This window comes from Anoplopoma fimbria, chromosome 15 (assembly GCF_027596085.1).
Source record: "Anoplopoma fimbria isolate UVic2021 breed Golden Eagle Sablefish chromosome 15, Afim_UVic_2022, whole genome shotgun sequence".
NCBI lineage: Eukaryota > Metazoa > Chordata > Actinopteri > Perciformes > Anoplopomatidae > Anoplopoma > Anoplopoma fimbria.
In genome coordinates this window covers 1857139-1884873 of record NC_072463.1, presented here as the reverse complement: position 1 = coordinate 1884873, position 27735 = coordinate 1857139, and the positions used below count along the sequence as shown (strand labels likewise).

The 27735-nt window shown below is 40.2% G+C and overlaps 1 protein-coding gene across 1 annotated transcript; it reads left to right on the top strand.

Moving 5' to 3' along the window:
• Positions 1-306: 306 nt before the first annotated feature.
• ehd4 (EH-domain containing 4) lies at positions 307-27505 on the top strand. Its single transcript, XM_054614215.1, has 8 exons — positions 307-780; positions 7094-7270; positions 10020-10117; positions 19589-19755; positions 19862-19995; positions 20548-20659; positions 21568-21732; positions 23957-27505. Exons 1-8 carry the CDS (start codon positions 551-553, stop codon positions 24512-24514), a joined length of 1641 nt encoding a protein of 546 aa, XP_054470190.1. The 5' UTR covers positions 307-550; the 3' UTR covers positions 24515-27505.
• The last annotated feature ends 230 nt before the right edge of the window (positions 27506-27735 follow it).

The window sequence follows — 27735 nt, the reverse complement described above, 5'->3', positions numbered from 1 at the left end:
GTGTGTGTGTCATTTGAGCTTATTTTGTACTTCATATTCTAAACAAGGACTTTTACTTTTATTTTTTATAAAATAATTAGGATTTTAGGGGCTTAATTATTTACTTTGTGAATTGACTTAATTTTGTAAATCATTTTTTTTTTTATATAAGGAGGAGGAGAAGCAGCTGATGGAGCTGTTTCTAATAATAAACAAATGCATATGTGTGTGTGTGTGTGTGTGTGTGTGTGTGTGTGTGTGTGTGTGTGTGTGTGTGTGTGTGCATTAGTCTGCGTCACAGGGGTAGGGCGGTGTCCTCCAGGTAGACGCACCAGCAGCGGTCACATCCCCACAAACACGCGCACAGAGGAGGCAGTGTGCGCAGAGCAGTGGACACTCCCAGGTGCCAAACACACACACACACACACACACACACACACACACACACACACACACACACACACGCACACACACACGCCTCAGTCTGGAGGAGGATCCACGCAGCAGCCCGGAACATTTGGAAATATCGAAACAGGGAAGTGTGATCCAGTGCGTCGTCAGCAGCAGCAGCATGTTCAGCTGGGTGAAGCAGGAGCAGGGAGGACGCAACAAGGAGGGGGAGATGTACCAGACGGTGACGGAGGGGCTGCAGAGCCTCTACCTGAAGAAGCTGCTGCCTCTGGAGGAGACCTACCTCTTCCATGACTTCCACTCCCCGGCCCTGGAGGCCGCAGACTTCCAGAGCAAGCCCATGGTGCTCCTGGTGGGCCAGTACTCCACCGGGAAGACCACCTTCATCAGGTGAGCCTGCATGAGTAATAGTCAGTGTTAGGACTTATAACGTTGGCTGTAAACTGCATGTGTGCAAAAGCACCTTTATCAGGTGTTGGATCAGACCACACCCCCTGCGTGGACATGTGGTCATGTGATCGTGTAAGGCTGTAATCTTCATTGTGTGGGATGAAGGAGCGGCAGCACCACAGTTTAAGGATCATAAAATCCAAAGAGACCTCTTTTATTTTTAGGAAAAGTAATAGTTTAGTGATGTGTTTGTCAGTTCTTGCTCCACAGCCGATCACTGCATTCTGGTGGAAAGGCAGCAATGGAATCAACGTGAAACCTTCAAGTATCATTAAAAGATACAAATATCATTAAAAGATACATTATATTACATTACAGTCATTTAGCAGAGGCTTTTATCCAAAGCGACTTACAGGAAGTGTATTCAAGAGAACTACTAGTCACCAGAAGTCATAAGTGCATCTCCTTTCTTAAACAAGCATCTTAAAGCATAAACCAGAGCAAAAGTACAGAAACAAACTAATATGAATACAATAAGTGCAACAAACTAATATGAGTACAATAAGTGCAACAAACTAATATGAATACAATAAGTGCAACAAACTAATATGATACAATAAGTGCAACAAACAAACTAATATGATACAATAAGTGCAACAAACTAATATGATACAATAATATGATACAATAAGTGCAATATGATACAAACAATAAGTGCTAATATGATACAATAAGTGCTAAGAGGAAGGCTCAGGGTAGTACTTCTTGAAGATACAAATATCATTAAAAGATACAATGTGTGGGGTGAAGAGGATAATGTAGCTTTCGTTTGCACAATGTGTGTCCAGTGTTTCTGCTCTCAGTAAGGAGACCTTTTGATGACATTATTTAACCTTGGTGAGCTCAGAGGAACCAGCCAGGTGTACAGTAAGCTCGTGCTTACCTGCAAACTGACATGTGGGCTGTTGTTTCCAAATCTAACTTCATTGTGACTGAGTCTGAGCACCCGCTGAGGCTCATGGGAACTGTAGTACTGTTAAGCGTGACAGCCTGTCAGATGTATGTTGTCCGTAATGTGACGGCTTCAGGGGATTTCCTCTCGTGTCACTGATCTGCCATTGTTCTTTGTATTTACACGACCTGTCTCTTTATTCCGTTGCTCACAGCTCTGATATTTCCTGTGCCTTTCACTGTTGTTGAAGATGAGAGGCCTGATGCAGGACAGTCGGTCTCTACCAGTGGGACGCTGAGCTCGTGTGCTCCGTACTGTGTGGGCTTTGCATCCTGTTTTTTACGTCCTAACCTTTATTTTAAATCAGGAAATCAGGTGGCAATAGTTTATGTACGTGTCGAAATCTCACCTTCAGCTTCTGTGGTGAGGCCATGGCCTTGTCAAGCCTCAACATGTCGCCATGTTTGTATAATAAGAAGATTAACAGCGTAAAAGCAGAAAACTAAGAGCTTATGTCACTCGCTGGTGTCTGGAAATGATCCAGTTGTTGTGTCATTCATACAGCTTGATAAACCAGAACCACAGCACACTTTCAAACAATGAAAATAAACTTAAACAATCAGATCTACAGACCTCCGCTGTCTGCAACAACATTCATAAATCACTCACAGAAACATTTACTATCAGAAAAATCTGAGTGAATATTTCTCAAATTGTCTTCTTCCAGGATTTTGTGACAAAGTTTTGTACACCTGAATGTTTCAGGTTGATTTTGTGGCGCTGTTCCATGAACCGTTAAATGCACAATATGTCATTTTTCTGCCACTAGGGATACCGAACGCTGCTGAACAAAGCAGCTCCACGTTTAGCATCAGTGTTTCTCCAGCGCTGCTGGGAGGCAGCAGGACCTCCTGGAGGAGCGGAAGGTCGATCTGATGCTAACTAGGGTTGTGCAAAAATATCCATATAGTTTATCCAGACATCTGATGCTTACGTTAGCTCCGCTTGTCTTAGCTTGTGTGATTAAAAACCACCCAGATATAAAATTGTCTCTTAAACGTTTGTCTGAAACTTAATAAAAAGTCAGTTCATGACGGCTTCTGTCGGACGACCTGAACTCCAACCGTACCAGATGAACCAGAAGTAACGTGATTCAGGTGCGGAGTTTTGTTTGACATATGTTCTTAACTATTTTTTATTTGGTTTTGTTCAAACTTTATAATAATAACCGTCATTTTCTTACCAACCCAGGCCAAAAAAGAGACCCTTTTTATCCATAAAAGCTGCATGTTAGACTCATGACCTCGGCTCTTGTTAATCCTGGCGTGTTTTTGCCTGGAGGCTGGCACGTTGTCACGAGTTAAAGAGCTGATCCACACACTGCTGACCTCCACTGTTACAGCTGCACACACACACACACACACACACACACACACACACACACACACACACACACACACACACACACACACAGGCTCAAACACACAGACAACAGAGGCTCAAACCTGTACAGTGATTCACACACACACACACACACACACACACACACACACACACACACACACACACACACACACACACACACTAGTTTCTACAGTCAGCCACTATAAACAGCAACAGTCATAACTCTAGTTGTCTCATCACAATGTTTTCTTCGCTACAGACGCCACCATCACTCTCACACGCCTATTAATGCTCAATAATTCATCATTACCTCAATCAGACTGATGACATCACATCCTGTTTGGGTTGCGGAGGGCTAAGTAACGTGGTTATTCTGGGGCTCAGAACTGATGAGCAGGAGATGAGCTTTCTACTTCTGCTTCTATGATCCAGTTCATTGATCAATGAACTGAATCATAGAAGGAATCAAGAGAAAAAAAATAAAAGACAATATGCAATTAATTGTTGTTTAGCAACAATTCTCTAGTTCTGGTTTTATATCATTGTTTAAATATTTGCTTTTGGGACAGGCAACGATTAATACCAGACTCCATATGAAAATGTACCAATTTAAAGCTCGCTTGCTTAGAAGCAAACACACACAAGAGGTAGAGAATATGTTCTTGGAGTCAAACAATCAAATCCAGTGTTATTGTGAATTTGGCTTACGTAAAATTCACAACGCAGGTCTGTAGTTCCAGTTTTTCATTTGGTCGTCAATGGTTGCTGTACGCCTCATCAGTCAACGATCAAGTGTTTGCCAAATTAAAGACTTCACCTTGAATCACAAATGTCAAACAGTCTTTGGTTCCAGATTCTTAAATGTGGAGGTTTCTGCCTTTCTTTGTTTCAAAATAAGTTTACTGAATATATTTGAGTTTTGAACTTACGCAGGGCAGAGCCAGACTTCATGTGAAACTCTTCATATTTAAAGCTCTCTTGCTTAGGAACTAAAATACACAAACAGTAGAGCTTCATATCAGATGTCAAACAAATAACTCAAGTGTTGTACTCATGGAGCATGTTTGGAGATGTTGTCACGCTGCTCACCTGCTGCCGATAGCTTATTATATTATTAACGCCTTGATTGTGTTACAGCAAAATTAAACATTGTAATGAGAAATTGGACAGTTTGTAAAGTTGTTACTTTAACATAAAAATGTTGTTCAGCAACAATTTAAAACCATTTAAGTTGTGTATCAACCAAAACTCTGCAGGAGCAACATTTGTAGAAGTGGTGTGTAAATAGGATGAAGATTTGAGGTCGGGTTAAGCTGCAGAGTTTCTGCTGTTTGCTTGGTGAGAGAAGGATTGTTACGACAGACGCCATGAGAAACCAGACTCCAGGCAAAAAACACATCATTTCAGAAAGGGAGGTTTGTTTATCTGGGTGTCCTTGAACACAGCAGCAGGAATCAGTTTCAGTGTGCTTTCTGCTGAGTGTCCAAATGTTCACTGTGAGGAAATATCGATTCTTTAAAAGCACAATGTCAATTCTACGGTGGCCTGGAAGGAAAGATGTCAGCGTGGTCACACTGACTGAGAGCCGAGCTTATCTCATGTCTGCAGAAAGAGAGAGTGTGTGTGTGTGTGTGTGTGTGTGTGTGTGTGTGTGTGTGTGTGTGTGTGTGTGTGTGTGTGTGTGTGTGTGTGTGTGTGTGTGTGTGTGTGTGTGTGTGTGTGTGTGTGTGTGTGTGTGTGTGTGTCTGGTACAAACAGTCCGACGTTTTGGAAGCAAACCAGACCTTCAGATCTGACCTGCAGGCAGTTTACGTCCAACACGAGCTGCAGAGCAATAGCTGCTGCTGCTACAGTGTGTGTGTGTGTGGGGGGGGTGTGGTTGGTGTGTGTGTGTGTGTGTGTGTGTGTGTGTGTGTGTTTCTTTACACCACTAAGGCCCCACCCTGCCCTGAGGAATGCTATGAATCATGGGAACTGAAAAGAATGCAATGAATCATGGGAAGAAGTTGCCAGTAAATAGCGTCAACGTATTTTGGTCGTTCTTCTTCTTTTGACGGGGGTGAAGTGAAACCAGCGATGCAGCACTCTGATTGGTCCACACGTGAGGACAGTAGCAACATGAACTGGATCTGCAGTATGACTCTTTAAACATTATGGTTTTTGTTTTTGCTTATTATGATCCTTTATCCATGTGTTTATCCTTTAATCTTCTGTCAATAAAGTTTTGTTGATCTGTGTTTGCAAATATAATCTGGATTATGACAAACTCCTGATAATTCAGGTGAAAAAAAAGTTTATACGCCGCCTGACTCCGGCTCTTTCTGTTATCTCAAGCTACCCGTCAAAATAAAAGCTCCAGACGAGCTTTATCGCTTCAGGAGACTCCAGGCGCCCCCTGTGGACTAAAGTGGTAGTGTTTCTGAGCACCAGAGTCCCTTTAGAAAACCTCTCATTTTACTGCAGCAGGGTCTGACAGTCTGACCCGCTCAGTCCTGGTTCTCCTGTGCCTCCCTTCCCTCCAGCGGGTCCAGTAATACGTCCTGGGTCTCCAGCAGCGTGGTGTCAGTGTTGACTCCCAGAGAGGAGAAGCTCTGCTCCTGGAGGAGGAGGAGGAGGAGGAGGAGGAGGAGGAGGAGGAGGAGACGCTGCTGCTGCCGGGAGCTGAGCTCTCCTCCTCCCTCCGGAGCTCCGACTGCAGGTCCAAGGCTGCAGTGAAGCCGGATCTGGGTCTGTCCACGGTGGACTGGTCTCTACTGGATCTGGGTCTGTCCACGGTGGACTGGTCTCTACTGGATCTGGGTCTGTCCACGGTGGACTGGTCTCTACTGGATCTGGGTCTGTCCACGGTGGACTGGTCTCTGCTGGATCTGGGTCTGTCCACGGTGGACTGGTCTCTGCTGGATCTGGTCTGAAGGGACTGTTTCTGGTGAACCTTCATGATCTCATCTGGTTTCTCCAGAATCCGACCCGGTGGCTCCGATGACGAGCTTTAAGAATAACTTTATAGAAACAGACGATCTTCTCTCTGATGGTCTGGTTTACTGATGGAGGTCTATAGAGGATCAGGACTACACTGAGACTGGATCAGGACCAGATAAAAGCTGACCGATTTTCTTTCTTTCTAAGAATATAATTGACAGCATACACAACGTTTCTTGAAAACTGGAAATTTCAATTGTTTGTCCACAATTAAACCTTGGCCATTGTGCAGGCTCGTTATAGAGGGTCAACATTCTAAAACTATGTATTTATTTATTAAAAAAACCATTTATGAATCAGTATCTGTTCACATGGATGTAAAGGTGTGCGCATTTTATTATATTAACTACTGGAAGATCAATGAGATACTGAGCAGCTTTGAATTACAATTTCAAACATTTCAACATATTTCTCTCTTTTCCCCCTGAGGGTCTGAATATGTTCCTAGTCTCTTTTTTATAATTAAAGTTACTAAAAAGTCTGAAAAGTCGCTAAATCTCTCCGTGTTGATATCACCAAGATGAACAACACTTGTATCTTTTAATTCAGAAAAACAGAATGTAACTGTGTTTATTGTACATTGTACTTTCTTACTTTTCCAGCAATTCTATTCTTATTCTTTTCTTTTATGTTTTTTTTGACAACCCAGCGTGAAAGGGTAGAAGTTGCCAACACGATAACTGCATCTGTAATTAATCAATTGTTGCAGAATGAATCTAAAATGGGAAGTGAAGGCAGCTCGGTGAAACGTGACATGTTTGTGACAGTCACCAGAGTTAAAAATAATCATGAAGGTTTAAAACAGGAAGTGAGAGGACAGAGACAATGCAGCTGTCCTCCATCTCTTCCTTCCTTTCTCACTTTTCTTTATCGAGGGAGACGGTGTGATGTTAAGATGAAAGGATTTCTGGGTAATGTAGTGTGTGAGGAGGCTGCAGAACTAAATCTCTCTCTCTCTCTCTCTCCCCCCCCCCTCAGGTACCTGTTGGAGCAGGACTTCCCGGGGATGCGGATCGGTCCGGAGCCGACCACCGACGGCTTCATCGCCGTGATGTACGGCGAGAACGAGGGCGTCATCCCCGGCAACGCACTGGTGGTGGACCCCAAGAAGCCCTTCAGGAAGCTCAACGCGTTCGGAAACTCCTTCCTCAACAGGTAAACACACACACACACACACACACACACACACACACACACACACACACACACACACACACACACACACTACACAAAAATAAACTCAGCAACATGTTGAAATAATGTTTTTTTATAATAAATAATCTATTTTCAAGTTAATAAATCATCATGAAGTCTGAATATGTTTCCTGTTTCCACTTTAAGGATCTTTATTTATTTCACATGTTCATTATGGGATATATTTCAGCCCAATGGTGGATTAATAAAACAAAACCGGCTGCATATATTAGAAATTTCGAGCTCCGGTTTTGTATATAAAATCGGGTTCAGCTCTTTTTTTTCCTCCTGTTTGATCATTTTGATCCACTCCTCCCCTTCATACCTTTCACAATAAAATTCCTAGACTTATAATATTCACAGACCATTATTTGAACCTTCGCATCGTTGAAGCTTGACACCGATAGGAAGCCTCGACAGATGGGGAACGAGTTCCGAGCACAAACGAAGGCGTTTATGGTCAACGCACTGCATTATTCTCTGAAACGGCTCGATGATGTACAAACAAAATGAACTGTGAGGAATCAAAATGAGTGGAACCGGTAAAAACCCCATAAACCAACCTACACAATGCCGAGGAGGGATTGTAATTAACCGTGAACTCATATCTCATATTTATAAACTACTTTATTGTCTTTATACAAGCCCTGATAGCAAGAAGTCAAGTATTAAATGCATTATAAATATCCTGTAAACTATTTGATTTGGCAGCAGAATATTTACTCAAATGTAGATTTTTAGGACCTCCTGTTTCTAAAGCATCTAAAAACAAATTGTAAATAGTGTTTTATCATTAAATAATCGTGACAGTATAAACCAAGCTTATTCTTCGCTGTAAAGCCTGTAAAGGCCCTCAGTCGCAGCACTCGTCCTGACTCCCTCTTCAGACCGATCTCTCTCTCGTCACACAAACTTAGATCCTGGCAGCTCTTCTCACTGCTTTCCTCAAAACACTCACGACCTGGGAAATGACCCCACCACTCCTGACTGACATGTAAACACACACACACACACACACACACACACACACACACACACACACACACACACACACACACACTGGGAGTTTGTAGCGAGGGTTTAAATTTAGCTTAAACACTTCGGTCCAAACGTATTTCCTCTGTCCAGAAATATTTCTCCGAATGGCAGCAGGAAGTGGAGGGACAGTCAAACCCTCGAACTGTGTGTGTTAATGTGTGTGTGTGTGTGTGCGTGTTGATGTGTGTGTGTGTTGATGTGTGTGTGTTGATGGGCGGTCGAGGCATTCCTTTAACCAGGAATCCCACCTCGTCCCGGTGTGTTGGAGGAACCACAATAAGTTATTGTTTCCAGGCGGAAGTGTGTGTGCGTCACCACGTGTCGGCGCGGTGGTTTTGTTTTTTCCCGCCGCCGCAGTCTGTCGGACAAATTTAACTTCAAATTTATGACGAGGTGAAATGGAGGTCATACACACACACACACACACACACACACACACACACACACACACACACACACACACACACACACACACACACACACACACACACACACACACACACACACACACTTGTTTTACCCAAATAACGGTGAAACAAAAAGTTGATTTTATGTTTCTAGGTAAAATCCTAGTGCAACATATTGGTAAATATTATTTTTCTCATTGTGAGATTCAAACCGTAGCCAGGATTTGGTTAGCCTAGCTTAGCATAAAGTCTGGAAGCGGTAGGTAACTGCTAGCCTGGCTCTGTCCAAATGAAATAACTACTGCTATCAACATGTTGGATCTGGCTTCTTTAATGCAAACATTTTAAAGACTGAATAAAGTTTTAGAAATGAACATAAATCCTGTAACTTTGGGGTTCTCTCGACTTCTTATGTAGCACAAACACATAAAGTTACAGTGTACACACACACACACACACACACACACACACACACACACACACACACACACACACACACACACACACACACACACACACACACACACACAGACAGACGAGTGAGCTTCATGTCTGTTAAACAACCCGACTCCTTCCTGACTGAAACAATAGAGCGAGCAAAGATAAGAGTCATAAATCATTTCAGCAGATCTGATCATTTGACGATGATGATGATATCCTGGGTCAAAGTTTACAGCCATCAACATTTTTAGATCTGGTTTATTTATACGTTAGAATTATCACAATATAAACAAATTGAAAATGCAGGTTGAAAGAAAGAAATGAAAAGTTTACAATTTAAAATTATCGGAGGATTTCTAAATACATGGTGATGCTATTGATGTTAAAGTGATAAAATACTGTTTGTGAAAGTGTTGAAATATTCCTTCTGTTTTTTAACTTTTTAAGGAAAATGTGTTTTTAGAGAAGCTGATCATTAGGAGGCTGATCCATAAATAAATACATTTTGGTACTATTATCCGAGTATTATTAGCAGGAAAACACAATTAAATAAGTAAATATAACTTGGAATTGACTCCGGACTTGATTCTTAAATTGGGATTTGACTTTCAACTTGCCTGTCGTGACTTGAGACTTTTTTTTCTTTCAATTGGGACTTGGATCTTGACTCTTAACTTGGGATTTGACTGACTTCACTTAGGACTTGCCTTTCTTGACTTGGGACTCCTCTGTCTTGACTTGGGACTTGGTTTTGGACTTGAGTGCATAGACTTGAGATTTACTTGTGAGAACCGTCTGATGAATCCCTCTCTCGCTGTGTTCAGGTTCATCTGCTCTCAGATGCCCAATCAGGTTCTTCAGAGCATCAGCATCATCGACACTCCTGGTATCCTGTCTGGAGAGAAACAGCGAATCAGCAGAGGTAATGAAGTGTATGTGTGTGTGTGTGGTGTTTGGTGTGTGTGTGTGTGTGTGTGTGTGTGTGTGTGTTGTGTGTGTGTGTGTGTGTGTGTGTGTGTGTGTGTGTGTGTGTGTGTGTGTGTGTGTGTGTGTGTTAGCTGACTAAGCTCTTGGTCCTTTTGTGTTGTTGCGTAAAAGTCCTTGAGATTCTTCACTTCCTCATATTGTATGTCAGAGAGCGATCGGCCTGCTGGGATCCAAACACCTCCTCATTCATTCATCACTTAACAGTTTGACTGTGTAGTTTAAACTCACAGGCAGCAGAGGTCAGAGGTCACAGTATCCTGACAGATCAGGGAGAAAGCTTATTATTGTTCTGATGATTTTGTTCCAAGCCTTTTTTTTTTAAATAAGTTATCTCCTACTTTTTTTAACAAACTTATTTTTACAGATGAATACAATTGTTTAAACTTCATACATTCATTGAATATATATGACTCTGTTGTTAGAATGGCATTACATTCGGTGAAGAGCCCATTCTGACATGCTTAGGACTTGAAACTGAAAAGGTTTAGGACATGGGACTTGATGTGGGACTTGACTTGTGACTTGACTGTCTTGACATGGGACTAGTCTATCTGGACTTGGGTCTTGACTTGACAGTCTTGACTTGGGACTTGGACTTGTCTATTTCCTATGGACTTGACTGTTTTGGGGACTTGACTCTTTTCCTGACTTGACTGTCCTGACTTGGGACTTGACTTGAGATATACAGTTCACTGACATGTTTGGACACCACATATTTCAACAACAACTGATATATTCCTGGTCCCCAGCAGATGAATCCTAATAATTATTTTTACCACCCGACTGTTTCTCACCATCAGGACATCATTTAAAATGTTTTGTGTTAAAATGTCCTGATCTGGGGCCCTTTGGATTTTAAGGACCCCTTGACCTTTCCTCAGGACGAGCAGGTGTCGAGGGATTTTCACAGTAAAGTGCTCTTGTGAAATTCTTTATGCCCTCACTTCCTGTTTTGTTTCTCTGCCTGTTTCCTGTAATCACTGCTGCTAACCACAAGAGTTGATAAATGAGGAACTGAAACCAGAGAAACTGATCATCAACGAAGCAACTATCAGGGATGTTTCTGATAATCTAATCGGTTTTAATCCTGAGAATCAAACAGCAACAGATCTGCAGTAACAATATAGGATTATTACCTTGTACTGTATGTAGTAGTCACTAGTAGTTTATTAAACATTTTACCTGAGGTACAACTACAAAAGACACAAGTTCAAATGTATTCTAAAGGCAGAATAAGTAGGATTTCCCTACAAAACAATGTATAGAGATAAAGAAAAATAAACATGCAGTGAATTAGGGCTGTAATATAAAATAGTATAAAGGCATTAACCAATGAGTAAAACTGGAATATTGAGTCTGTATTCAATCAATAAGAAAAGCATCTACACAGAATTATAATTTATTAAAAGAAGTTCAAAAATGTTTGAAAAATCATATAAAAACACAGGAAACTGACTGAAAAGTTGCACATTTATTGATATGAACGGTACACGGAGAAGACGTGTTTTTCCAATTACATGTGAGCAAAAAAACCCAAAAAGCATGGAATTAGTTTTTTGTTTCTTATACATTTTTAGACTCCGGCCCACTGTTTTTTAAAAGCAATAAATAGTATAAAATACAACTTTATTGTTCAAAAAGGTGGAAAATTGTCTTCAGTGCGTCATCATTTAAATTTCAATCTGTTTTCCAGAAACATTGGAGCCAGCATCTAGTGGCCATTAGAGGAACTGCATTGCACTTTAATTTGTGTATATATATATATAAAACTGAAACTTTTAAATATATATATTTAAAAGTTTCTGTTTGCACAGTGTTGGATGTTCTGAAAACTAAAGACCCTCAGGAGTAAGCAAGCTGTTACAAATCTGGCAAATGAAAGTCAGCAGAGAAAAAGATCTCTGAGCTCGATGGCAGCTGGATTTTCTGATATGGATTTCTTGAGGAGGGAAGCAAAACCTCTGGAATGAGGAGGCAGGAAGTGTTACTGGGACAAAAATCTAACTTTTGTCTTTAAATACACAAATGTCGAAAAGTTATGAATCAGCTGTTATATTGACGTTCTTCTCTTTCCTTCAACAACAGAGATAAAAACAGTATAAAAGAATCAATGTGATCAATGTTGTTAGTAATCAAATGTTGTATAAATCAGGCTATGAATGATATCTGAACAAACCCCTCTGTAGAAACCTTCAGAATATAGAGAGGAATGAAGCTGTAAAGTTTGGTGTATGTAAGAGCTACTGAAGGGGAGATTTATGGATCAGAGTCTGAGAAAACAAATAATTAACTAATAGTTATCAACACTGACATTAAGACAATTATTTTTTGTATAACAAGTTTTCTGAAATGTTATGTTCAAATATGCAAATTAAGCATTATCTAATGGCTACTTTTGGTGAATTTAAGAGAAATCTACAGACACAAATAGACCAAGTAGTAAAATAAATGTTTTCTATCCGTCTATCCGGGTTTTTCATATTTACTGTTATGTCTTCTTATTCTTGTACAGCACAGACACAATGTAGTTTCTGCTGCTGCTCTCGTAGCGAGTCGTGATGATGACAGCATCTGTTAAAGGCCTCAGCTGGACAGGGGAGGGAGGGATGAAGGGATGAAGGGAGGGAGGGAGGGAGGATTAGAGGGAAGCGGTGGCAGGGCGTTCCCTCCATCTGGAAACATTTAGATTTAAATTCCTCCCGAAGACGTTAAACACACGCATTACGTCAGCAGCGTCACTGACAGATTACAGCTACTGCTTTGAAAGTCTCACACCTTCGTGATGATTTATTCTAAATAGTCTAACTGTTGTGTAATAATGAAGATGAGGCGATTCCTCTGCAGCGTCACCTTTACCTGCAGAAACATACATGAGACGTAGTGGTGCAGCGGATCATCAAACTCACTCTTCTTCTTCTTCTTCTTCTTCTTCTTCTTCTTCTTCTTCTTCTTCTTCTTCTTCTTCTTCTTCTTCTTCTTCTTCTTCTTCTTCTGGGGTTTAAATCTCTGCATTTCATTGAGTCACTGTTGGATCTGAGCCTCACTTTCTTAAACTCAGAAACCTGACAGCTCGTCCTCCTGGGCTTTCAGCCAGTAATCCCTCCCTTCTTCCCCAGAGACTCTGTCCTCCTCAGTCCCACCCTCTCCAGTCTAGTCCAGTCCTGGTTTGTGGTTTCACTGGTCTGCTTGGTCCTGGTCCAGTAAATGAACTCAGTGACCAACATCACATCAAGTTATGTTTAATATTTATTAAAGGCACATTTCTGTCTGTGTTCACATTAAACAAACCAGATCCAACATGTTAATTAGTGAGCTTTAGAGCAGCTGCTAGGCTAGCAGTTTCCCCCTGTCTCCAGTCTTTATGCTAAGCTAGGCTAACCAGACATGAGATTTGTATCCGTCTGCACCTCTCATTCTTTGTGTGTTTCCTGAAACGTTTGACTGTTCCTTTCAATTAATTTAGTCAGGCATCAAAATCATTATTCTAAAGCAAAGAGAAGAGATGCTTCATAGCAGATTTAGTTACTTTTTTTTTTTTTCTTCTTCGGTGTAGAGAAGTTGGGAGACAAAAGATGTGATAATCGTCCCCGCTGGATTTAAATGTAGTTTTATGACTCCTTTAGAAACTACAGCCGTGTTGTTTCATATTAAACATAAAAGTTTGGATCATTGGGGACAAATAATAATTATAATACATTTTATTTATAGAGCGCTTTCCAAGTTCTCAAAGACACTTTCCAAACATTAAAATCATCATTAAAAGCTAAACACTAAAAGCTTAGATAAGAAAACCTCAGATGTGCATCCTGTACGGCTCGTAGCTTTCTTTTTTAAATGTTAACTTACTCGACTGCTGCTCCTCTCTGCAGCGTCCTCATTGTTATTTTTCGGTTGTTATTCATTGTCCTCATTTGCCTGATTTGTCTCCGTCCGGTTTGTTTGTTGTGATTAGAAATGAGCAACTTGCAATGAGAAACTAATGACGCTTCTACAGAAGTAAGCAGTGCTGCCAGATTGTTGTCAGTTCAGGTCTTTAAACACCAAGTCTGCATCCTTTGTCCAAAGTTGACGCACGTTTAAAAGATAAATAAGACCTCATGTTGTGTCAATCACGTTTGCACACCGTCTCCAAAACTTTTGCCCATCATCAAAGTTTTTGAAACAGATTTTCTGAGTTTGTTTTTTGCATCTGTCAGAGTTGTTTGACCACTCAGAGACACCGTACATGCAAACAGCATCGTCCAAAATAGCACCTGGTAAACTGATTCACTTTGTTTCTCGGCACAAAGCACTTTACAACAAACACGTGAAAGAATACAGAGATGCAGAACTTAAAGATGGATTATGGCAGGTGATTGTAGAACAACTTGGAGTCAGCCATGATCACAAAACAAAGGATTTATTAAAGATTAAACAGGAGTGATTGATCTCTAAACGATAGCTTCTGGCTAATTTTCATTGTGCACGTTTTATGTGCGAAAGGATTTGTATTGGATGATACAAAAAATATAGACCTGGTGTGGAAAACCTGAGTGTTTTGGTCTTGTCAGCAATTTCTTTTATATTTTCTGTCTTAGTCTTGTGTGAAATATCCTTGTTTTATACTTAGTCACCTCATCCTGTTTTTTTTTAGTCATGTCTCTTAGTCAAAGAAACGGTTACCATTTTAGTCAATGAGCACGGTTTTAGTCATCGGATTATATTGAACATTTCAGCCAAAATGTCAACTGGGTTCTGTTGTTGTCATTGTTAACTTTAAGTTACCCAGAATCCTCCTGACTGAGCTCGTTGTGTGTCGCTGTAGTCCTCTTATGGATATTGACTATAAAGAAAGATTTTGGTAAAGTTTTAAAAATGTAAAACTCCATTTTGTTCTCCTCTATTTTCATCAACGACATTGCATGTTGATGTCGTCATCGTCTCGTCTTAAAAAAACATATTTAATTATCGTGAAGGAAATAAAGACCGGACACAGTTTCCTCTCGTTAAGTTCACTACGTATAAACAACATAAAACATTGTTGAAAACATTGCATGCTTATTAAATCCTGCTTCAGCTCAGTATCTGCCGAGCCGCCCTACGTCGTGCTGAGGTCCTGTTTGTATCCTAAACCGTTGTGTATGTGAGTAGTGAAGTGGTTTCTGAGTGTTTTAGTATTTACGTGTATTTGCTGCATCTGAAAGATTACATTTTTTCCTGCAGCAGCTGCAACACAAAGTGGAGTGCATTTACAAAAAATGCAAATAAAACCAAGTCTAAACAATATCAATAAGGTATCATATGATGTGAGCAGCATGAGCAGCGACCAGCCATCATTCATTCACGTTTCTTCTGTTGAACTCACATTGCTCACATTTTTTCCAGGACATTAATACAGTGAGCTGCAGCACTAAAGAGGAAGTAGTATTGTTAGTATGAAGGTGTTTCCCTTGGAACAGGAAGTGGAACAAGTGGAGTAATCAGTCGACCTAGAGCGAGCAGAGAACCGTTATTAAACCCTGCAGGAGCCTTTTCAGTCTCGTAGTTTCCCGGCTGATGAAGCTGATGTATTTACACCTCACTCACTCATTCACTCATTCATTCATTCACTCACTCATTCACTCATTCACTCACTCACTCACTCACTCACTCACTCACTCACTCACTCACTCACTCACTCACTCATTCACTCACTCAGCATCACAAACACCTGAACCTGCAGGTGTAACCCGAAGCTGAGGGGAGGAACTGATCCTGACACCATCACACATGGTTTATTCATGATATGGTTCTCATCGTCACTTTATTGTAAAGAGGTCGAAAACCTTTATTAATAAATCACAATACAAAGAATACATTTTAGTCTTTTTCAAATTATTCGTGCCAGAAAGTTGAGCCAGAAAACCAGAATCAGTTTTAATATGATTTCTAACAACTATGGCTGTGTTTTGACAAGCACCTCACGCTACGATACGTAACGAGATACACGTGTCACAAAAAGATGTATCACGATGTATTGTGATATAGTACGGTACGGTATTGCAATATATTGCAATTTTTTCTTTTACTGAAAATGTAAAAATAGAGCTGAAAATGAAACCTGCTGTGTAGCACATGAATGGTTTAATACATACATCACATATTGATAACTCGGACAAACTGCATCAAAACTACTTCAAAAGGTATTTGTATTCACGTTGTATTCTCATTGTATCACTGGACACTTTTTTACTAAAAGGCACTTGTTACAACATCATTTAAAAATAAAACACATGCTGTATTATTCTCTTATTGTGTCACTGTCCACTCTTAGCTTACATGCAGATTTAATAAACATATGAAATAAAGTGCATTAAGTAAAGTTGTCTGTCACTGTGGATGGGTAAATCCCATTTATGTCCCATTCCTCCGGGTTCAGGTTTCAGTAACTCCGTGATGTTACTTCCTGTTCGGCCTGTTTAAGCTATATCGATATTTTTGCATAGCTCCCTTAAGAGGACTATAATTAATGTGAATGGAATTCAGGATTCATAAAGTAAATCTTACATATATTTAGGAAACTTGTGATCATCAAATCCAGGCTTTAACTCTGAGCGTATTTGTTTTAGAGCTCGCTTTTAACGACAACTCATAAGTTTCATACTTTGGTAAAGGAACAAAAGTTATTTTCACAGGATTGATGTTCAGGACAATGTTCACCTCCTTCAAATTCAAACTGAAAATAAGATGAGCAGTGAAAAATATTGAGCCTAAACTGAAACTAAATAAAAACTGTTTTCTTTAAGAAAATAAATGCTAAATAACTAATTCAAATTAAATTTAAATTGACATTGATTCAGTTTAGTTTTTCTTAAAGAATTTTGTTTTTCTTATTCATTCAGCAGGAAGTGAGTCGGCGTCGAGTGATCATCGTACGACCTTGATGCACTCTGTGTGTGTGTGTGTGTGTGTGTGTGTGTGTGTGTGTGTGTGTGTGTGTGTGTGTGTGTGTGTGTGTGTGTGTGTGTGTGTGTGTGTGTGTGTGTGTGTGTGTGTGTGTGTGTGTGTGTGTGTGTGTGTGTGTGTGTGTGTGTGTGTGTGTTATGTCCACAAACACTCTCAGGTGTGTTGCCCTGCAGTGATGTTGTGATTGTGGACAGCAGCACCTTGAAATCTGATACAACCTATTGTTCAACACACTAATTCATCATTCATTATTCATTCATTGATTGATTGATTGATGGATTGATTCTGTGTGTTGTGACGTAGTTGAATCTCTTTTATTGAATCAAAACTCTGTAATGAAGTCAGCAGATTTCATGTCCAATGTTGATTTAACAAAGATCTGGTGAAGCCTGTGTGTGTGTGTGTGTGTGTGTGTGTGTGTGTGTGTGTGTGTGTGTGTGTGTGTGTGTGTGTGTGTGTGTGTGTGTGTGTGTGTGTGTGTGTGTGTGTGTGTGTGTGTGTGTGTGTGTGTGTGTGTGTGTGTGTGTGTGTGTGTGTGTGTGTACTTTAAAGGTGACCTTTGAGACAAATACTTAACTGCCTCAAAGGAAAAACCAGCTGATGGTGGTGAGTGTGTAGTTTTAGAGGTGTCCTAACAGGAAGTGGAACTTTCCTCCTGACACACGGATGTCGTTTATAACTCTTAAAGGGCCAGACCCCCTAAATATTCCTCTTTCCTACATGTTTACACTCTGTCTCTCTGCAGTCTGATGGTTTTGTTTTGATTTGTCTCAGATATTTCTTTAAATATTTCAGACTACGTGTTCTTGTTGTTCGTTCCGTTCAACCTGAACTCAACGTTGAACTGATTTGATTTTTGTAAAGTAGAAAACACTATAGTAGAATAGAGTAAAGTAGATTACAATTGAATAAGTTACACAAAAGTGGAATGCAGTAAAGTACATTACACTTAGGTGGAATATAGCGAAGTAGAATATACTAAAGTAGATTACACTAAAGTAAAATACATTGAAGTAGAATATAGAAAAGTGGAATACAGTATAATAGAATACAGTAAAGTAGAATACTGTAAAGTAGAATATAGTAAAGTAACATATATATGCAGAAAACCTTAAAGTAGAAAACCTTAAAGGAGAAAACCTTAAAGTATAAACCAGCAGATTGCTGCTCTCTGAAATGGGAGCTGGATTTTCTTCCAGAAGGACAAAACTGTTTCCTGTTAAACTTTAAAACCTTTTTCCTCAGTTTAGTTTCAAAGCTGAGTGTCACCCAGTTCCAGAGGAACCACACCCAAACTGCTGCCACATATCACTTTACACACACACACACACACACACACACACACACACACACACACACACACACACACACACACACACACACACACACACACGCACACGCACACACATTTAAAGTCATAGTGCAGCAGCTGTCATGCCCTCGTTGCTCTCTTTTGTCCTTTTCTCAGTTGCATGTTTGCTTTTCCCTCATTGAATATTGGAAAGCTTCATATTCCATCATTACTATAATAATATTACATTATTCCATCATTACTATAATAATATTACATAATAATATTACATTATTCCATTATTACTATAATAATATTATATTATTCCATCATTACTATAATAATATTAGATATTCATATTACATTATTCCATCATTACTATAATAATATTACATATTCATATTACATTATTCCATCATTAATATAATATTACATAATAATATTACATTATTCCATCGTTACTATAATAATATTACATAATAATATTACATTATTCCATCATTACTATAATAATATTACATAATAATATTACATTATTCCATCATTACTATAATAATATTATATTATTCCATCATTACTATAATAATATTACATTATTCCATCATTACTATAATAATATTACATAATAATATTACATTATTCCATCGTTACTATAATAATATTACATAATAATATTACATTATTCCATTATTACTATAATAATATTATATTATTCCATCATTACTATAATAATATTACATTATTCCATCATTACTATAATAATATTATATTATTCCATCATTACTATAATAATATTACATTATTCCATCATTAATACAATAAAATAACCGTTACCAGGGCAAAGTGGCGCTGGGTTTTCAGAAATCAGCTGTTTTTGTTCAGAGACGGAGAGCGTGAGAATCTGCAGATAATCTGGGATTTTTGTTCCAGACTTATAGTTTCAGCTCTGTAACTTTGAGCTCCTAAGTGTTGTTTAGATCAAAGTAACAAATAAATAATCAATAACTAAATGTTGATGTTAAAGACATTTGTTGGAATATCCAAGTAATTAGAAGTAATTGAAATTTAACTACAAATTCTTCATCACAGAAGTAGAGATTCTTATTGGAATTCACCTCCTTCACATGGGTCAAAGTGTGTTAAAGTGTTCACACAGACTTTGTTATGAAAGGATGAACTTCCTGTGTGCAGGTTATGACTTTGCGGAGGTCCTGCGTTGGTTCGGGGAGCGCGTGGATCGGATCATTCTGCTGTTCGACGCTCACAAACTGGACATTTCAGACGAGTTCTCCGAAGCCATCCGAGCCTTAAAGGGACAGGACGACAAGATCAGAGTCGTCCTCAACAAGGCCGACCAGGTGGGAGGATGATGATGATGATGATGATGATGATGAAGATATGAACGGCTTCGTCATTGTTGGAAAGATCAAATAACCTCTTCTCCTTCCTCACCTGCGCTCTCAGGTGGACACGCAGCAGCTGATGAGGGTGTACGGCGCCCTCATGTGGTCGCTGGGGAAAGTGATCAACACTCCGGAGGTGGTGAGAGTTTATCTGGGATCCTTCTGGGCCAAACCGCTGCAGAACACGGAGAACAGGTCAGATATTCATTCATTCATCCATTCATCCATTCATTCATTCATTCATTCAAACCGCTGCAGAACACGGAGAACAGGTCAGATATTCATTCATTCATCCATCCATTCATTCATTCATTCATTCATTCATTCATTCATTCATCCAAACCGCTGCAGAACACGGGGACAGGTCAGATATTCATTCATTCGTCCATTCATCCATTCATTCATTCATTCATTCATCCATTCATTCATTCATTCATTCATCCAAACCGCTGCAGAACACGGGGACAGGTCAGATATTCATTCATCCATTCATTCATTCATTCATTCATTCATCCATGTATCCAAACCACTGCAGAACACAGAGAATAGGTCAGATATTCATTCATCCATTCATTCATGCATTCATTTATTTATCTAACTGTCCAGGATACAGTACTCTTTGTTTGTTCATTCATTCATTTGTTCACTCGTTTGTGTTATTGATTATTCAGTTATTTCTCTCCCCTATGTTTTGTTTCATTTATCGATGAGTTAATGAGTTAATTCACTCGTTCACTTCCTCCTCAGACGTCTGTTTGAGGCGGAGTCTCAGGACCTCTTCAAGGACATCCAGAGTCTCCCGAGAAACGCGGCGCTCCGTAAACTCAACGACCTCATCAAGAGAGCGAGGCTGGCCAAGGTGAGACAGGAAGTGACGTGTTGTGTTTGGAGTTAACGCCGAGACCTTCTGGTGTGAACCGTGCTGAGGAATTCTGGGAATATTCTGGAATGTGTGGTTGCCTCCTTTCAGGAGTGATCTCCTCATTCACCACCTTTACCTCCTTCACCTCTTTTAACAACATCAGGAGTGATCTCCTCCTTTACCTCCTCCTTCACCTCCTTTAACAACATCAGGAGTGATCTCCTCCTTCACCTCCTCCTTCACCTCCTTTAACAACACCAGGAGTGATCTCCTCCTTCACCTCCTTTAACAACATCAGGAGTGATCTCCTCCTGCACCTCCTTTAACAACACCAGGAGTGATCTCCTCCTTTACCTCCTTCACCTCCTTTAACAACATCAGGAGAGATCTCCTCCTTCACCTCCTTTAACAACATCAGGAGTGATCTTCATTCACCTCCTTTAACAACATCAGGAGAGATCTCCTTCACCTCCTTTAACAACATCAGGAGTGATCTCCTCCTTTACCTCCTTCACCTCCTTTAACAACATCAGGAGTGATCTCCTCCTTCACTTCCTTTCACCTCCTTTAACAACATCAGGAGTGATCTCCTCCTTTACCTCCTCCTTTGCCTCCTTTAACAACATCAGGAGTGATCTCCTCATTCACCACCTTTACCTCCTCCACCTCCTTTAACAATATCAGGAGTGATCTCCTCCTTTACCTCCTCCTTCACCTCCTTTAACAACATCAGGAGTGATCTCCTCCTTTACCTCCTCCACCTCCTTTAACATCAGGAGTGATCTCCTTCTCCTCTTCAGTCTAGTTTAGCCTCAGTCTCCTGTTGATCTGTTTGACTCCTAAATCTCCTTCTCCTCCTCCTCCTCCTCCTTCATCATCTTCTTCTCCTCCTGTCCTCCCTGCAGGTGCACGCTTACATCATCAGCTACCTGAAGAAGGAGATGCCGTCTCTGTTTGGAAAGGAGAAGAAGAAGGAGGAGCTGATCACGAGGCTCCCTGAGATCTACTGCATCCTGCAGAGGGAGCACCACATCAGCCCCGGAGACTTCCCCAACGTCACCAAGATGCAGGTACAGGAAGTCCCGCCTCCTTTTCTTTCTTTAATATCATTCATTTTCTCAGCTCATAAATTTAACGTTTTTTTAAAAATAACCTAATTAAATTAAACGGCTGATTTGTGGCAACATTTTAAATGAGAATAAAATGTTTTTGATGAAATATCACAATCTTATGATTCGTTTTGGCTGCTTTTTCTGATTGAAGCATTTTGTCACACATGATGTGTTCAAGGACCGTTGGAAAGATAAAAACTTGACGATAATGACAGTTTTTAAAGCATAAACAGTGTTTTTTTGACGATTGTTTAAAGGAAGCATGCTTTTCAATCCCACTGATTAAAATGTACTTTAAGTTTATTTTTATCCCAAAATGTACTTTCACATAAATCAAAATTTGATTGCACTAGAACTTGCAATTAAATAATATTAATACGAATATAATCAACAAATGCAATCGGAACTCAGCAGATAAAGTAGTTAAAATGAGCCCCAGATTTACCAGATTCAACATTAATGCACATGCATACCTCAAATGATACCAGTGTAGCTTATCCGACTGGTTGGACTGGTCATCTGTGTCATTGTTTTCTGCTTTAAAGGGGAAATGCATCTGCAAAAAGGCATGTTATTAAAAGAAAGGAAAGGCCATTACTGTAGGAAAACATGGTTAAGATGCTCCACAACATTCATTATAGAACATGCAATTAAATGATATTAATATGAATATAATCAACAAATGCAAAATGAACTCACAAGCAGATTTTGGTTCAGTGGGTTAAAGAAAAGTATGTAAGTATTATCAGCTAATTGTACTTAAAGTAAAAAAGTAAAAGTACTCACTACGAAGCAAGAACAGGCATTATAAAGTATCAAACTTTTAGATTACTATCATTGATGTACTACCATATATTTTAATGTTTTATCAGGGAGCTGATTTAATCCATTTCTTATTCTGGTGGTGTTTTAATTTCCTCTGTAAAGAAACTACAAATACTTGATAAATGTAGTCCAGTAAAAGTACACGTTTCCCTCTGAGATGTAGTACAGTACAAGTATAAAGTAACAAAGTGTAAATCACAAGTTTCATCACGATACAGTGTCGTACTGACGATACAGTTCATTTAACATTTATATCAACTTAAGTAGTATTTGGGCAGGAAGGAGGCGACGGCACAGACGTGGCCTTTCAAAATAAAGGCGATGATATGTGTCCATGTGTTCATTTTGCATCGATGACACTGGATTGTTGATCATTGAATCAATAGATTGTTCCAATTCTATAAGGCAGAAAAAGATGAGTACTTTAGGTTCAATTTGCTGCAAATACTTTTTACGTATTGTACGTTTTTAAACTTAAGTACGATTCTGAATGCAGTACTTTTACCGAAGTAAAAGATCAGAGAACTTCCTCCAGAACAAAGAGGCCTGAGAACAAAATGTGATCTGAATGCTGTCACTCTGCAGCTGGTCTGTCAGGCCTGTAGAGATGCTACGCTGCAGGTGTGCGTGTGCGTGTGTGTGTGTGTGTGTGTGTGTGTGTGTGTGTGTGTGTGTGTGTGTCCGTGTGCGTCTGTGTGTGTGTGTGTGTGTGTGTGTGTGTGTGTGTGTGTGTGTGTTCGTTCCCCAGCTACACTTGTATTTATTAGATTATTGACAAGACAGAATGTTTCAGATTGTTCGGTTCCCTGTTGAGATGTGTACTCTGACACGTGTTGTGAGTTATTTGGATCCTCCTACATACTTTGTGTGTGTGTGTGTGTGTGTGTGTGTGTGTGTGTGTGTGTGTGTGTTCAGAGGTCAGAGGTCAGACCACAGTCCAGCTGCAGAAAGCAGGAGGTTTGACTCTCGGCTCTGCTCAGTCTCACCATGTGACTGGACTGAAAGTATTTAGAACCTTTACTCCAGTAAAAGTACTTATGCCACAGTGTGAAAATACTGCAAATAATATACAATATTTACCCTTGAGATGTAGTACAGTAAAAAGTACAACATTTACCTCTGAGATGTAGTAAAAGAGAAACAGGAAGTAGAAGTACCTTGAATTCGTACTTCAGTAAATCTCCACCTCTTCAAAGTTTTTATGAACCAACTTGTTAGTTTAGTTTTTAGTTTTTATCTTTGTTTTTGGCGCCTCCTGTCAGTGACAAAGAGGAACTGCAACTAACAATCAAATAATCTCCAGAAACACATTACTCACTGATGTAAAACCCTGAACTGTGTTTTCTGTGTTTCTAAGGACATGTTGCAGCACTACGACTTCAGCAAGTTCCCGTCCATGAAGGTGAAGCTGATCGAGTCGGTGGACAAGATGTTGGCCACGAAGATCGCCGGCCTGATGTCCATGATCCGGGACGAGGAGTCCAAGGCGCCGCCGGCGATGGTGTCCGGCGGTGCCTTCGAGGGCTCGCATGAAGGGCCCTTCGGCCATGGATACGGCGAGGGCGTCTGCGCCGGGGCCGATGCCGAGGACTGGATCGTCAGCCGCGAGAAGCACCGCTACGACGAGATCTTCTACATGCTGATGCCCGTCAACGGCAAGATCACCGGCGTCAACGCCAAGAAGGAGATGATGAACTCGCGGCTGCCCAACACCGTGCTGGGGAAGATCTGGAAGCTGGCCGACTGCGACCGCGACGGCATGCTGGACGACGAGGAGTTCGCGCTCGCCCAACACCTCATCAAGATCAAGCTGGAGGGCTACGAGCTGCCCTCCGAGCTGCCCGACCACCTGGTGCCGCCGGCCCACCGCAAGGACCCCATCGCCGACGCCCTGTACAACAACAGCGAAGACTAGAGCGCCAACAGGGGGCGCCACACCGACAGGAAGTCCAAGTGTACAAAGCCACCGGGTTGATGTTCAGACTCACCGGAGAACCAATCAGAGAACTGACAGACGGTCAATGTTTTAGGATTTGCTCGCCACCAACACGGATCCACTCAACCGCTAATCAAACAAACTTTAATTTTGGTAAGATTTTTTAAATATATATATATGTACAATTTCAATTCACGAAAGAAGAAAAAGTGAAACGTAGCTACATATTTTACTACTACTGCTTTAATCTTTTATTTTGAAAATTATTGTTATAAGGACATCTCAACTTCCTGTGTTAACTTTTCCGTCATATTCCTCCTCTGAATGTCTGAATGACAGTGTCAGAAATATACAATATTTTACCATGTTACTTGAACATAAGAGAGTATAAACTAGTCCTGTTTGGTTATTAATGTGTAGTTTATATGTGGAGATAAAACAGGACATAGGAGGTTTTTTTTATATAAAACATGTGATTTAATAGTCAGAAGGGAAATGTTTGTTCACCAACATCAGATGTGGGAGATTATAGTATCTTCATTTTTTATCTCTCCTGACAATTCAATGCTATGTTAAATTACCTTTTTATTTTTACTGCTTTAAGATTCAGTGCTTTTATTCTGAAGGTCAGCAGCTTAACTTTAAAGTGTCCCTTTAACTGTTGTTTCTCTACCGTGTGACCCGTCGTGGGATCCTCGTCTTCATCACTGTTAAATATTTGTAGTTCACACTCAACCAGTTTAAATAGTAACAGCACTGATCTGCAGTCAGTTTCTGAGGACGTCCGATGGATCAGATTTCCATTCGGGACATTTTGTACTTTTTGAGTTTTTGTTTTCTTCTCTCCAACTTTTTACGTCCAAAGTAACTTTGAGTTCACAGAAAAAAATAACTTCAGCAGCACAGAGTCTCCAAAATGAGTTCAAATACATTTCCCATCAGGCAGCTGGAGCTGTTCATATTGATGGGAAACAAATATTCAACATTTACAAACAAAGAAAAACAGTCTTGAAAACAAATGGAATCAAACTATTTTTGTGACATTTAATCTCTTTTATTTATAAATATAGAATATGTTTCGATATAATCAGACAATCCATGTCAGGCTTGCAATTTATTTCATCTTTGAATAATTTACCCTCCAATAAAAATAATGTCTGAAAAACAACTTTCCACACAAACAAAGAATATATTTTAGTATTTTAAAGAAAATCTTAAATATTTTATTACATTTTCTTTATCTTTTTATTAACTTTTTCAATTTTAAGACAGTAAAGAAAAGAAAACACCATTTCACCAAAAATATGATCTTAACCAGCAATTATTTTATTTTAAACTTTATGAATCAGTCAAACAATCATCATTTGATTTCCTGTAGGTGGGCTTTCAGAATAAAAGATGTGAAATATGATGTAATGGTTCACATCCCGAGTCGTCTTCACGTCCACGTTTGAGAGCAGGAAGCAGTGACTGACGGTCTGACGGGTTCAGAGGTAGTCCAGAACCAGGACGTGGGGTTTTCCTGAGGCCGTCAGAGGTCAAAGGTCAGAGTCTGTCCTGTTTGAACAGCGCTCAGGAGGAGATGACGCTCCGCCCCCCCCCACGTCCTCCAGGGACGACTTAACGCCGCGCTGCCGTCCGCCGTTTGTGTTTCCTCACATTGTAAACAGCAGAGTAGACGGTGACCTCTGACCTCTGCTGACTGCTGACTCTCCTCCTGATGGAAGCAGCTTCATTTGTTCAGAGAACACGAAAACGCCCCAGAAACGCCAAACCAGAAGAGACGGACCACAGCTGTCCACATACCTTTACCTTCTTCTTCTTCTTCTTCTTCTTCTTCTTCTTCTTCTTCTTCTTCTTCTTCTTCTTCTTCTTCTTCTTCTTCTTCTTCTTCTTCTTCTTCTTCTTCTTCTTCTCCTCCTCCTCCACCATCCCTCTTCTTCTTCTTCTTCTCCTCCTCCTCCTCCTCCATCCCTCTTCTTCTACTTCTTCTTTTGTTTTTTAAGTCCTCCATAACAAAAGGCTCAGGATGGAAATGTTCCTGAATGTAGTTCATAAATGTTTGAAAAGAGTTGATCCCAGTAATGTACCAGGACCTGTGTGCTTTAATTTACGACTGTAAACGTGAGTCATTGAAAGCCTCAAAAGCAGCCGTGAGAACGTTTCTGAAAGTGCCTTTAATCAAAACTAGAAAAAGTTCAAATTTGCCTTTTTTACTGTAAGCAGACAAATAAAAAGACGACAGCGTTCTGAGCTGTAAAGACGCGTTCAGGCGTAATATTTCTGCGTTAAAACGAGCTTCGCCTTCAGTCTTAATTCGCCTTCAGCGCCAAAAACCAAAAATGAACACAAGCAAAGAATTCCACCCAGATTTCAAAGCTGCTTTTTCACGTCGCTCTGTTAGTGCCTGTTCGTTGCAACGCCTCTCCAGATAAAAACGAGTGTTTTTCAGGTGGAGTCTGGTGGGAGCGATTCCACAGCAGAGAGTTTATTTCATGACCTCTGACTTTTCAGCTGATCACGCATGTTTTGGATGTCCTCTGTTCTCATGACGGGACAGTCGTCGTCCTCGAGGATTCAGCAGCTGGGCGGCTTCGTCTTTTGTTTTGTCTTTAACATGAAAATAAACTCACAAATCATAGAGTGAAGCTCAGAAAGTGTTCAAAGTGCACTTCATGTGTTTATAAGGGAACGTCTGTGAGGTCATCGGTCCTCATCAAGCAGGTGAATAAACGTGTTACTTCAATGAGCCTCGACAGAGCAGGAATACTCAGTTCTGAATGTTTTAAAGATGTTTCTCTCCATTCTAAATCTGTCTGAAATGTAAAAGCTTTTATTTTGGTGATGTATTTCGTGTTGTTGTTGTTGTTGTTGTTGTTTAAGAAGTCAGTCACTGATGATGTTTCACTCCTGATCTCGTCCTGTTGTCACAGCTGGAGACCAATAAAGTTTATTCAAACGTGTACTCAACAGGGTCTGCTGGTCTGAGGTCAGTTTGTGTTTCAGGTTTCTATGTTTCCTCCAATAACAACTAAAGAGGTCTGTCTCCTCACCTGTCTGTCTCTCTCCTCTCCTCTCTATCTCTGTCTCTCTCCCTCTCTCTATCTCTCTCCTCACCTCCCCACCTGTCTGTCTCGGTCTCTCTTCCTCACCTGTCTGTTTTTCTCCTCACCTGTCTGTCTCTCTTTTCCCCTCTCTCC

What these genes read in the sequence shown, in the direction of transcription:
- ehd4 (XM_054614215.1), top strand. Translation starts at nt 551, where the DNA reads ATGTTCAGCTGGGTGAAGCAGGAGCAGGGAGGACGCAACAAGGAGGGG. An exon ending in GAAACAGCGAATCAGCAGAG is followed by an intron (nt 10,118 to 19,588) that starts GTAATGAAGTGT and finishes TCCTGTGTGCAG; the next exon opens with GTTATGACTTTGCGGAGGTC. An exon ending in TCCTCAACAAGGCCGACCAG is followed by an intron (nt 19,756 to 19,861) that starts GTGGGAGGATGA and finishes CTGCGCTCTCAG; the next exon opens with GTGGACACGCAGCAGCTGAT.